This window comes from Anolis sagrei, chromosome 2 (genome assembly GCF_037176765.1).
Source record: "Anolis sagrei isolate rAnoSag1 chromosome 2, rAnoSag1.mat, whole genome shotgun sequence".
In the NCBI taxonomy this organism is placed as follows: Eukaryota; Metazoa; Chordata; class Lepidosauria; order Squamata; family Dactyloidae; genus Anolis; species Anolis sagrei.
Window position 1 is genome coordinate 6,272,423 of NC_090022.1, and position 13,684 is coordinate 6,286,106.

Sequence of the window (13,684 nt, forward strand, 5' to 3'; positions counted from 1 at the left end):
CATTCTGGAGCAACTTAAAAACGAAACGAATTTTTAAATTCGTTTCGTAATTGTTTCGGATTCGTTATGTATTCGTTTCGTTATCGTTTTGAAGTCGTTTTGTTATTATTTCCGCATGTCTGGGGCAAGTTTTATAGTTGTTTTTTGTTTAATTAGTGAAAAAAAATTATAATATCACACCAACAGTCAACAACAGAGGGAGAGGGAAGCTTCAGAAGTTCCCCATGTCCCATTTGGAGGTTTTTTAGCGTATTTCGGGGTCGCGTCCGCCATTAATGAATTGATTTGTTATTGTTTCGAAATTGATTCGTTATTGTTTCGTAATTTTTTTAACATTTACGAAATTTCGTAAATATCGAACTTTTTAAAAGAAAAATTTCGGAATTCTTTTTAAAATCGAAACGCAAAAACCCCAAAAAAACGAATCGATTTTAGAAACAAATTTTTCCGTTGTTACCCAGGCCTATTGGCTTTCCCTTTATGGAGCAAAGGCTTCATATCAATATTCTTGTGCTTTTTTCTTGACCAACCTGGCAAATAATCTCAGGTTTTTGTTATTGTTTTCATAATAATGAGCCTTTGCAAAGAGAGAGAGAGAGAGAGACCCTCCGGCTGGAGGTATCTCCCACCTCCGCTCCCTCCTTTGTTTTTGCGCCTACCTTCAGGAAAGGTGGGCATCTCCACCTCTCTCTCTCTTGGTCCCAATGGCTGAGGAGAAAGTCAGGAGAAGAGGTTACTTTCGGTGCACACGCTGAGGTCTTCAGGCATGCCTCTGGACTCAAAGCGGGCCAGGCAAGGGAGCAAGTGCGACAAGTGTAGTTGCTGGGATGTATAGTTCACCTACAATCAAAGAGCATTCTGAACTCCACCAATGATGGAATTGAACCAAATATGGCACACAGAACTCCCACGACAAACAGAAAATATCTATCAATGATTGGTTTGGGGGGGGGGGGGCAAAATACTCTTTGCTTACCATTGAAAATTACCTAGGGCCGCCTCTGGCTGGGAAGGAGGGGGTTCTCCCCAAGTTTCCCAAAGAAGGAAAGTTGGGAAATGTTTGGATCCCAAAAGAGTTGGCCTTGGTCAGGATGAGATGGTGGACTGGAGAGAGAAAGTGTATTGCCTACTCCTGATCAGACCCTGTATTGCCTACTCCTGATATAGAATCCTAGAGTTGGAAGAGACCCCCAAGGGCCATCCAGTCCAACCCCCTGCCATGCTGGAAAGCACAATCAAAGCACTCCCGATAGACAGCCTCTGCAGAAAAGCCTCCTGAGAAGGAGACGCCAACACACTCCCAGGCAGTCTAGGCCACTCTCCAACAGCTCTTACTCTCAGGAAGTTCTTCCTAACCTTTTCAGTTGAATCTCCTTCCCTGCCCTTTGAACCCATTGCTCCCTTGTGCCCTGGTCTCTAGAGCAGCAAAAAGTCAGTTTCCCTTCCTCCTCAATGGGACACCTTTTGAAATCTTGAGACCTGGTTCTCATGCTCCCTCTCAGTCATCTCTTCTTCCAGGTAAACATCCCCCAGGAGGAAAGGAGGAAGGAAAAAGAGAAGGGAGGGAGGGAAGGATGGAAGGTAATTGAAGGAGGGAAGGGAGTGGGGAGGAAAGAAAGAAGAAAAGACAAAGGGGAAGGAAGGAATGAATGAATGAATGAATGAATGAAGGAATGAAGGAAGGAAGGAAGGAAGGAAGGAAGGAAGAAAAGATAGAAAAAAGGAAGGATAGAATGATAAGAGAGAGTAGGGCCTGACAAAAGAGGTTTGCCCATACCTGACCTAGACCATCCTAGCTCTAGTATTCAATGATATATTTTGACACTACAGACTCTTTCTACAGGCTTTCGAAGAATGAGACAATGATCTGGATGGAAGACGGTGTATATTCGATTTTAGTATGACGACTGACCGCTGTAGTTTTAAATATATGTGCTTTTTAATGTTTTGTTGTAATGTGTATTTTGATATTTTACCGATTGTATGTGTTTTTATGGTTGGAAACCGGGCTGAGTCCCTCTTATGAGGTGAGAAGCTCGGTATATAAAACTTTGAAATAAATAAAATGAAATAAATAAATTATCTGGTTCCTTCATAGCTGCCCTTCCCAGTCCTGGTCTTTTTTCTGATTTTATTAGATCTATTGTGGTTAATGATTGGTCCAACTAACCTGCCTGAACGTATCTTCCTTTATGAGCCAACTGGAGCAGAACAATGGTTTCAAACTATAAGATTCCATCTGAAAATTAGGAAGAACTTCCCGACTGTGAGAGCTGTTCAGCAGTGGAACTCTCTGCCCCGGAATGTGGTGGTGGCTCCTTCTTTGGAAGCTTTTAAACAGAGGCTGGATGGCCATCTGATGGGGGTGCTTTGAATGCATTGGACTGGATGGCCCATGAGGTCTCTTCCAGCTCTATGATTCTATAAGATTGGCAGGAGAGGCTCTGCTCTTGGTCTCATCCCCCTCGCAAGCTCAACTGGTGGGGACAAGAGACAGGGCCTTTTCAGTGGTGGCCCCTCAGCTGTGGAACTCCCTCCCCAGTGACTCCCTCCCCTCCCCATACCTCCTGGTCTTCAGAAAAGGTTAAAGACCTGGCTCTTTACACAGGCATTAGGAGAATAACATAACACAAAATTGACCGCAACAGCTTGAATAATGGCCATGAGAAAGTCAATAAGTATAGAAACCAAGACTCAACACTTTGTTATGTTTTAAATCTGCTATGTTTTTAGATTTGTTTTACTTTTTAAATATATTCTTATGGTTAATATGTTTTAACAGTTTTATAGTTTTAAGTATTTTACTAACTTTTAAACTGAATTCTCGGCAGGCACTACCGCAGTACATTTGTATGATTCCCCCTTTCTTCCTTTGCAGTCTCCTCACGCTCTTCCTCCCATTCCTTGAGATACTTCTATATCGCAGCATCAGAGAATAATGAATTGCTTTCTTCATTCACCATTGTTGGATATATGGATGACCAGCGGATCTGTCAATATGACAGCACTGTGCGGGTGAAACGTCCTTGTGTTCCCTGGATGAAAAAGGTGGGGAAAGACGATCCCCATTACTGGGAGGATGAAACCGAGGTGTCCCGGAATGCAGAGATGTTCTTCAAAGAGAGCCTAGTGACGGCAAGGAATCGTTATAACCAGAGCGGAGGTAAGTACCGGCCGAGGGCAGGGAGTGGGCATCTGCCATCTCCTTCCCAGGGTTAATATGGCATCTCTCTCTGGGGTGAGGTGGAGAAAGAGGAATTTCTCCACCTCACCCCACTGGTCTGTTTGACAGTCTAACTGGAAACTGTAGACGTCAAGTGGGGCAACCTTTTTGTAACAGCTTAGTACTGAAGATTAATGGAATGGTATGGTCCACATTGGTGATGATCTGTGCAAGACACAACAAACAGATTTACTATTTCCAGTAGGCCATGGTGCAACAAACAACTGGATAGATACCCTAGTGGGATGAGGTATATCAACAGTAGACTCTTTAAGGTGTAGGTTTGAGACACTCTGTGATTGTTCTACATGTCTCACCTGCTTCATGTGGGCTAATTCCCTGATCTGGTATGATGGGAAATGAAATGGGAAGGCCTTGATTAGAAGGCTCCTCAAAGCTATCTTATATTGTGAGCATATCTTATATGCGAACTCCTAAAAGTTATCTTATATGTGAGCCTGAGCCATTGTGAGAAAGGAGCTTCATGGCTTTCTTCTTTCCCACTCAAAGGGTCGTAAAATACAAACTTTTGAGCAACAACAACAACAACAACAACAACAACAACAACAACAATTTTATTTATGTATCCCGCCTCCATCTCCCTGAAGGGACTTGGGGCAACTTACATGGGGACAAGCCTGATCAACATAGTTTAAAATAGCACAATAAAATTCATAGAACAACATGATAAAACAATATCAAGCAAACAAGGGGAAAGTAACCTCTGCAGGAGGGCAGGAAGCAGAAAAAAACATTCTTGCATGTAGATCAATGTAATCCCGTGAAGCAAGATAGGAGAGAAATACCGTTTAAGATATACCCATAAAATAAGTCGTAGCAGAATTTCTAAGCATTTGTGCAATGTAAGACATACCCTGAAAATAAGGCATAGTTATAGGCATGGCTATGCAGAGTACAAGGTCATCTCTCCCCGTCAGGTCCAGGTCATTCTGTGTGTGCTGCAAACTGAGGCATAGAGGGAGACATAGAAAGTGAAAGTAAAAGTCTCAAGTGAAGTGAGGAGCAGAACACTCTGCTTTAAGTATTGATTGTCCTCAGGGGAGAGAAGTAAAGCTGTGGCTGCCATTTACTCCGCATTGTGGGTCTCTCTCCCCTAGCCCCAACCAGCAACAGTCTGTGGGTCTCTCTCACACTCCCGACAAACACCAGTAAAGCTGCTGCACTCCAGTACTGACCAGCAACAGCCTGTCGGTCTCTCTCACCCCACATAAACACCAGGGAAGAGGGGAAAAGGTTCAGCAAGCATTCTGCTACTGAGCCCAGAGAGATCATATCATAAATGCAGATTGTTGTACCATCTATATAAATAAAAATGTAATGTTAGCTTGTGGGACTCAAAAACCACTGGACGAATCGACACCAAATTTGGACACGAGACACCTATCAGGCCCACGAGTGACCATCACTCATAAAAACACTGAGAAACATAGCAGAAGATACTTAAAAGCCAAAAAACAAAAAAATACATTACAACTCATGCACAAAACCACATATACACACAAACAGACATATATACAAATATACACAAATATACACACAAAACACATATACCCAGCAACGCATGGCAGGGATGGCTAGTACTTAATAAAAATAAGACATCCCCTGAAAATAAGCCATAGTGTAATCTTCTTGAGGAAAAATAAAAATGTCTTATTTTCAGGGAAACACGGTATTTAAATAAATACGATGTATTTTGGGATAATTAAGCATTAGATTCTGAAAACACTGGGCTATTTTTCTTGTTTCACACTTACTTAGACTGCAGTTGCCTACTGTTTCTGAGAAGCTTGAAATCTGTCAGTTGTGGTCACAAGAAGTGGATACCTCTAATCCAGTCTGGATGCCCACCGCCCCTGTATTTCTCTTTCAGGGTATCACACCCTGCAGCAGATGTATGGCTGTGAGGTGAGGAAAGATGGGAGCAAAGGAGGATATCGACAGTATGCCTACGATGGGAAGGACTTCATCAGCTTTGACAAGGAGACCCTCAGTTGGACGGCAGCTGATGTGGAAGCCCTGACCACCAAGAGGAGATGGGATGCTCAGTCATCACGCAACTACTACCTGAAGGACTACCTGGAGGGGAACTGCATTGAGTGGCTTCAGAAGTACCTGGACTACGGGAAGGAGACACTGCTGAGGACAGGTGAAGGGAGTGTCTTCAAGACCATGATAAGGATGGAGTGGGCGGGTAGGGAGGAAGTGTCTTCATATCCTTCTCATTCCTCACAATTTGAATTCTTAATGGTAGAAAGCCAGACACTCCAACCAGTAAAGGGGGGGGGGTCTCTTCAGAGTGGAATGTGTGGCTTGTCCAGATTTGTTTTGGGAGGGGGAATTCTAAAAGTACAAAAACAATATAGTGGAGTCAGAGGCAGGGTGGACTTTGGTCCTTGGAGAACACTTGATCTTTTTTCATACTTGGATGCCTCCAAACATACAGCCTCCCTTCCATTTCCAGCCACAAATGGTACCGTCCAGAAAATGAAACAGAAACACAAAATCCAAGTATTAAAAAAAGGAAGGAAGGGGAAGGAAAAAGGAAATGTGGCAGCACCAAATTTCAGTCTTAACTAGATTGTATTCCAGTATGAGCTTTCATGGATATAAATCCACTTCTTCAGCTGCAGTACTAAGTGGTATTAAAGTCTCAGATTAGAAAGCATATTTATTAACAATATTAAGTCCAATAAGTCATTAGTAATTCATTATATTTGTGTATACAAATCACTATTAAGAAACAAGCAAAAACAGGGAGAGAAATATTTATGAATCGAAACACTCCCCAATAATTTTTGTTAAGATTATTTAATATTCAGAAGCCTCCCAAAGTCAGTTTAATTTTCAGTATAAGTATTAAGCAACTTTGGTAAAAGGTTGCTGTGAGTCTTCTGGGCTGTGTGGCCATGTTCCAGTAGCATTCTTTCCTGATGTTTCACCCACATCTATGGTAGGCATCCTCAGAGGTTGAGACCACTCAACCTCTGAGGATGCCTGCCATAGATGTGGGTAAAATGTCAGGAGAGAATGCTTCTGGAACATGGCCATACAGCCCAGAAGACTCACAACAACCCTGTGATTCCAGCCATGAAAGCCTTCAACAACACAACGTTGGTAAAGCCAAAGAGTTTATTGTTAAACTGAGGCTGCTTGCCGGTCACCATAAGGAAGGGTAGCTAACTAGGGTGGATGGGAGACTGAGAACATAGCATTCTGGGAAATGTAGTTTGGGAAGGCGAAGCCCCCGTGGCAGAGAATTCAGAAGACCCTGCCCAGAATGCAGGGCTCAGCATCAGAAAGCCCAGTGAGGGTTGCAGCAGCCAACCATTTAGATTCAGTCTAATAATAATAAATAGAATTATTGGATCTGCAAAGAGGACTAAAGTAAGTAAGTCATAGTATACATCTGTGCTAAGTTGGTTCTATGGTTAATTGTGTCATATAGACACACTGTTAGACATTCAAGGAGATTGTTGTTGAGGCTTTTTGGGGGATAAATATTTTTCATAGAATCATAGAATCAAAGAGTTGGAAGAGACCTCATGAGCCATCCAGTCCAACCCCCTGCCAAGAAGTAGGAATATTGCATTCAAATCACCCCTGACAAATGGCCATCCAGCCTCCTCTTAAAAGCTTCCAAAGAAGGAGCCTCCACCACACTCCGGGGCAGAGAGTTCCACTGCTGAATGGCTCCCACAGTCAGGAAGTTCTTCCTAATATTCAGATGGAATCTCCTCTCTTGTAGTTTGAAGCCATTGTTCCGCGTCCTAGTCTCCAAGGAAGCAGAAAACAAGCTTGCTCCCTCCTCCCTGTGGCTTCCTCTCACATATTTATACATGCAAACCGTGCCAACAAAAAGAAAAAATAGGACAAGTGCAAAGAAGCCAGAATGGATGTCCAAAGAACTTCTAACTGTGCTGAGACACAAAAGAGACATGCACAAGAACTGGAAAAGGGGAGAAATCACCAAAGAAGAATTCAAACAAATAGCCAACACTTGTAGGGGAAAGGTCCGCAAGGCTAAAGCACAAAACGAGCTCAGGCTTGCCAGGGACATTAAAAACAATAAAAAGGGCTTCTATTCTTATGTCAGTAGAAAAAGGAAAAAAAAGGAGGCGATAGGACCTCTTCGAGGAGAAGATGGGGCAATGCTGACAGGGGATAGGGAAAAGGCAGAACTACTTAATACCTTCTTTGCCTCGGTCTTCGCACACGGAGTGGATGAGGGATTTGAGGACATCCAACTCCAAATTGGGAAACAAGTCGTCCAGGAATACCTGGCCGCTCTAAATGAGTTCAAGGCCCCAGGGCCAGATCAACTACACCCAAGAGTATTGAAGGAACTAGCGGAAGTCATTTCGGAACCATTGGCAACCATCTTTGAGAGTTCTTGGAGAACAGGAAAAGTTCCAGCGGATTGGAGGAGGGCCAATGTGGTCCCAATCTTCAAGAAGGGAAAAAAGGATGACCCAAACAACTACCGTCCGGTCAGCCTCACGTCAATACCAGGCAAGATTCTGGAAAAGATTGTTAAGGAAGTGGTCTGCAAACACTTAGAAACAAATGCGGTCTTCGCTAATAGTCAACATGGATTTATCAAAAACAAGTCATGCCAGACTCATCTGATCTCTTTTTTCGATAGAGCTACAAGCTGGGTAGATGCGGGGAATGCCGTGGATGTGGCGTACCTGGATTTCAGTAAGGCCTTCGACAAGGTCCCCCATGACCTTCTGGCAAGGAAACTAGTCCAATGTGGGCGAGGCAAAACTATGGTGAGGTGGATCTGGAATTGGTTAAATGGACGAACCCAGAGGGTGATTCTCCCCAAGGCTTCCTCTTCATCCTGGAAAGAAGTGACAAGTGGAGTGCCGCAGGGTTCCGTCCTGGGCCCGGTCCTGTTCAACATCTTTATTAATGACTTAGATGAAAGCTAGAAGGCAGGATCATCAAGTTTCTATGATTCTATGATTCTATTTAATGAGATATCTTAGAGATGGGACCAACTTTAGACCTGAAATTCATTTATCATAATAATAATAATAATAATAATAATAATAATAATAATAACCATCATTATCATCTTTATTTATATTCTGCCTTATCTCCCTGGAGGGCAGATTCCTAACATAAAAGGCAAACATTCAGTGCCTGCACACAACAACAATAGAATCACAGAATCATAGAATCCTAGAGTTGGAAGAGACCTGGTGGGCCATCCAGTCCAACCCCATTCCGCCAAGAAGCAGGAATATTGCATTCAAATCACCCCTGACAGATGGCCATCCAGCCTCTGCTTCAAAGCTTCCAAAGAAGGAGCCTCCACCACACTCCAGGGCAGAGAGTTCCACTGCTGAACAGCTCTCACAGTCAGGAAGTTCTTCCTTGTGTTCAGATGGAATCTCCTCTCTTGTAATTTGAGGCCATTGTTCCGCGTCCTAGTCTCCAAGGAAGCAGAAAACAAGCTTTCTCCCTCCTCCCTGTGGCTTCCTCTCACATATTTATACATGGCTATCCTATCTCCTCCCAGCCTTCTCTTCTTCAGGCTAAACATGCCCAGCTCCTTAAGCCGCTCCTCATAGGGCTTGTTCTCCAGACCCTTGATCATTTTAGTCGCCCTCCTCTGGACACATTCCAGCTTGTCAATATCTCTCTTGAATTGTGGTGCCCAGAATTGGACACAATATTCCAGGTGTGGTATAACCAAAGCAGAATAGAGGGGTAGCATTACTTCCTTAGATCTAGACACTAGGCTCCTATTGATGCAGGCCAAAATCCCATTGGCTTTTTTTGCCGCCACATCACATTGTTGGCTCATGTTTAACTTGTTGTCCACGAGGACTCCAAGATCTTTTTCACACGTACTGCTCTCGAACCAGGCGTCCCCCATTCTGTATCTTTGCATTTCATTTTTTCTGCCAAAGTGGAGTATCTTGCATTTGTCACTGTTGAACTTCATTTTGTTAGTTTTGGCCCATCTCTCTAATCTGTCAAGATCGTTTTGAATTCTGCTCCTGGACTATTGGCTATCCCTCCCAATTTGGTGTCGTCTGCAAACTTGATGATCATGCCTTCTAGCCCTTCATCTAAGTCGTTAATAAAGATGTTGAACAGGACCGGGCCCAGGACGGAACCCTGAGGCACTCCGCTCGTCACTTCTTTCCAAGATGAAGAGGAAGCATTAGTGAGCACTCTCTGTGTTCGTCCACTTAACCAATTCCAGATCCACCTCACCGTAGTTTTGCCTAGCCCACATTGGACTAGTTTCCTTGCCAGAAGGTCATGGGGGACCTTGTCGAAGGCCTTACTGAAATCCAGGTACGCTACATCCATGGCATTCCCCACATCTACCCAGCTTGTAGCTCTATCGAAGAAAGAGATCAGATTAGTCTGGCATGACTTGTTTTTGTTTTTGCATTGAATGCATGACTTGTTTTTGCAATATTCCTGCTTCTTGGCAGAATGGGGTTGGACTGGTTGGCCCAGGAGGTCTCTTCCAACTCTTTGATAAATCCATGTTGACTATTAGCGATGACTGCATTTGTTTCTAAGTGTTTGCAGACCGCTTCCTTAACAATCTTTTCCAGAATCTTGCCCGGTATCGACGGGGTCCGTGTCTTACAACAGGGAGGAGGGATGAAAAGACCACCTGTACATTACATTCTTTTAGCATTGCTCCTAGAGCTTGAAAATCATTTGTGATCTTTTGAAACGTATGCCTTGCAGTATCATTGGTTCCTACATGAATCAACATGAGGGGAGGACGGTGATAGGGCTTGAGGAGCCTGGTGAGCCTCTGAGTGATATGGTGTATTTTTGCCCCCGGTAGGCAGCATATTTCTCAAGCCATCCCATCTGGTCTGGAAATGACAGCTTCCGTTCCTCTAAGGAGGGAGTCGCCTACGACCAAGACCTGTTTACTTTCAGGAATGACAGGGCCCCTTTTGTGCAATGTAGTGTGTAGGTCTCCAGAAAAGTGATCCTGTTGGTGTGAATTGTGTAGGTGAAAAGGGTTGTCCTCCTCCTCGACATCCCCGGTGCATTCGTCAAGGACAATCCATTGAGATTCGTCCAAGAGCCTATGGTTCTCCTGTATGTGTTCCTGTTGCTCCTGGTCTATGGTTGGGGATGGTACACCTGCACGATTGTGCAAGTGTGAATGTTGTGAAGTGTTGTCCCAGTCAGGGCTATCCCCTGCACACTGATCAAGGATGAGCCACTGATCAGATCTAAGCCATTCTGGTCTTCCCCAATATGTTGTGTTTCTTGGTCAGGTGCTAGTTGTGTGGGAATTTGGAATCTATTGTGTAACTGCAGCTGAGCAGAAGGCTTCCGGGTCCTATGTGTCCTTCTAAGGGTGACATTTCTCCAAGCCTGAGGGTTGTCCACATCTGAGGTGCTGTTCTGTTGAGCCTCCCCGTAATGTTGGTGTGATATGGGCTGCGTGTCTAGGCCAGTGTGGTGTGTGGTGTCTAAGAACAGCTCAAGTTCCTGAATGTCCTTAAGGGTCTTAATACGGTCCTCGAGTTGTCGTATCCTGTGTTCCATGCGAGTGATCTGTGTACACTTGGGGCAGATGTAATTGAGTAATTGTAGTGTGAAAAAGCTGAACATGCCACAGCTTGTGCATGAGACGGGAAGTTTTCGTGTTTGTTCCATCTGGAGGTTGCTAATGACCTCCTCTTGGTGTGTGTTTGATGTTGTCTGTATGCAGGGGTGAAAGTATAGGTTACTGAGTGTACGAGTTCGCACGCGCCGTGAGGTGCGCGCGACACTGGTTTATATAGGATAACCAGGAAGCCCCGCCTCTCAAACAAAGCAGTTAATTTTTAAACTCAGGAAGCCCCTCCCCTCAAACAGAGCAGTTAATTTTTAAACTCAGGAAGCCCCACCTCTCAAAGAAAGCAGCGCTGAAAGCTATTAAATTTAAACAAAGCTTACCCTGAAGCAGAAGGAAACAAAATGGGTTCCTGCTTCCTCAACTTCTGTGGAAAGCCCAGCTGCCCCTTGGGTTCAGACACTGGTTTATATAGGATAACCAGGAAGCCCCGCCTCTCAAACAAAGCAGTTAATTTTTAAACTCAGGAAGCCCCACCTCTCAAAGAAAGCAGCGCTGAAAGCTGTTAAATTTAAACAAAGCTTACCCTGAAGCAGAAGGAAACAAAATGGGTTCCTGCTTCCTCAACTTCTGTGGAAAGCCCAGCTGCCCCTTGGGTTCAGACACTGGTTTATATAGGATAACCAGGAAGCCCCGCCTCTCAAACAAAGCAGTTAATTTTTAAACTCAGGAAGCCCCACCTCTCAAAGAAAGCAGCGCTGAAAGCTGTTAAATTTAAACAAAGCTTACCCTGAAGCAGAAGGAAACAAAATGGGTTCCTGCTTCCTCAACTTCTGTGGAAAGCCCAGCTGCCCCTTGGGTTCAGACACTGGTTTATATAGGATAACCAGGAAGCCCCGCCTCTCAAACAAAGCAGTTAATTTTTAAACTCAGGAAGCCCCTCCTCTCAAAGAAAGCAGCGCTGAAAGCTGTTAAATTTAAACAAAGCTTACCCTGAAGCAGAAGGAAACAAAATGGGTTCCTGCTTCCTCAACTTCTGTGGAAAGCCCAGCTGCCCCTTGGGTTCAGACACTGGTTTATATAGGATAACCAGGAAGCCCCGCCTCTCAAACAAAGCAGTTAATTTTTAAACTCAGGAAGCCCCTCCCCTCAAACAGAGCAGTTAATTTTTTTTGTCTACATTTTGTCTACATTTCTAAAAATCCCCCAAAATCCACAGATGTGTGAATCTTTCTGAAACTTTCAGGGATTGATGCCCTGGTTATCTTGTGCATCTATATAAATGAAAATGTAATTTCATTTGTGGCATTAACAGAAATCAAAAACCACTGGACGAATTGACACCAAATTTGGACAAAAGACACCTAACAACCCAATGTATGTCCTTCACTCAAAAAAAATTTATTTTGTCATTTGGGAGTTGTAGTTGCTGGGATTTATAGTTCACCTACAATCAAAGAGCATTCTGAACCCCACCAATGATGGAATTGAACCAAACTTGACTCACAGTTCTCCCATGACCAACAGAAAATACTGGAAGTGTTTGGTGGGCAGTGTCCTTTGGTTTTGGAGTTGTAGTTCACCTATATCCAGAGATCACTATGGACTCAAACAATGATGGATCTGGACCAAACTCTACACGGATACTCAATATGTCCAAATGTGAACCCTGGTGGAGTTTGGGGAAAATTGAATCTTGACATTTGGGAGTTGTAGTTGCTGGGATTTATAGTTCACCTACAATCACAGAGCATTCTGAACCCCACTTTGTTATAGTTTCAAAAAAAAATTAGGTCCATAATTTCAGAAACACCCTCAAAAATTATTTACCTCCCTTCCCAATTTTGAAGTGAGTATTGAAACATTTTTTTCATTGATTGCACTGCCCTAATATTATATAGTTGTGTAAGCACTGAAAAAGTGAGATTACATTCATGAAAGCTCATGCTGAAATAGAAATCAGTTAGATTTAAATTTGGAGCTTCCGCATTCCTTTCCTTTGTGCTACAAGAGATTACCACAGTTGTTTCTTTTAAAACATCTTCCAATTGATCAGTGTGGTCAAGTTTTTTGGGAGGGACAGGTCAGACATAGCTGGAGGGGAGTAGCTTCCTGGCATTTGGAAAGGCCCTGTGCTAATTCTGATATTATTTTGCAGAAAAACCAGAAGTGATGGTGACCCGGAAGGCAGAGCACGATGGCATGGAGACCTTGATCTGTCATGTCAGTGGCTTCTACCCAAAGGACATTGACATTGATTGGACAAGGGATGGGGAGGTCTGGCAGCAAGATGTCTTCCATGGCCTGGTGTCCCCCAACTCAGATGGGACTTACTACACCTGGAGGAGCATCACGGTGGACCCCAAGGAGAGGAAACGCTACAAATGCCATGTGGAGCACGATGCACTTCAGAATCCTGTGGACGTGGCCTGGGAGGAGCCTGGTGAGTAATTTGAGGGAGGGGGGTTCCAGGTGATTAAAAAAAATACTCAGAAGCATCATTAGATGCCTCAGACCTGGTGTTTTGAAGGCAAAGTAGCACTGCAGACTCTGCTGTCAGAACTCCAGCAGTAGCTATTGCACACAGTTCAGGTTATCTAATATCCAGGAAGCCAAAAAACTCTAAAACTACCCACGTGAGTAATTGAGATAGTGACACCTTCATTTCCCAATGATTCAATGCACACAAACTTTGCTTCTTGCGCAAAAGTGTATTTTGCACAAAATGGCCTTCAGACTATGTGAAAACAGGATATATGAAACATAAATTGTTGTATTGGGAGTTGCAAAGGAAAGCACAAAGCACAAAGGAAAGAAGTGACGAGTGGAGTGCCGCAGGGTTCCGTCCTGGGCCCGGTCCTGTTCAACATCTTTATTAATGACTT

At 43.8% G+C, this 13,684-nt stretch overlaps 2 protein-coding genes across 3 annotated transcripts in view; both read left to right on the forward strand.

Annotated features, from left to right (window-relative positions):
• LOC132770245 (major histocompatibility complex class I-related gene protein-like) overlaps window positions 1–13,684 on the forward strand; it is a 159,779-nt gene that overhangs the window by 78,179 nt on the left and 67,916 nt on the right. The gene's annotated exons all lie outside the window — the stretch shown is intronic.
• Window positions 1–13,684, forward strand: part of LOC132769747 (major histocompatibility complex class I-related gene protein-like) — a 240,081-nt gene that overhangs the window by 19,792 nt on the left and 206,605 nt on the right. The window contains exon 2 of the mRNA XM_067465440.1: window positions 2,879–3,163. Coding sequence (XP_067321541.1) covers window positions 2,879–3,163 — 285 coding nt within the window. The remainder of the gene's footprint in view (window positions 1–2,878; window positions 3,164–13,684) is intronic.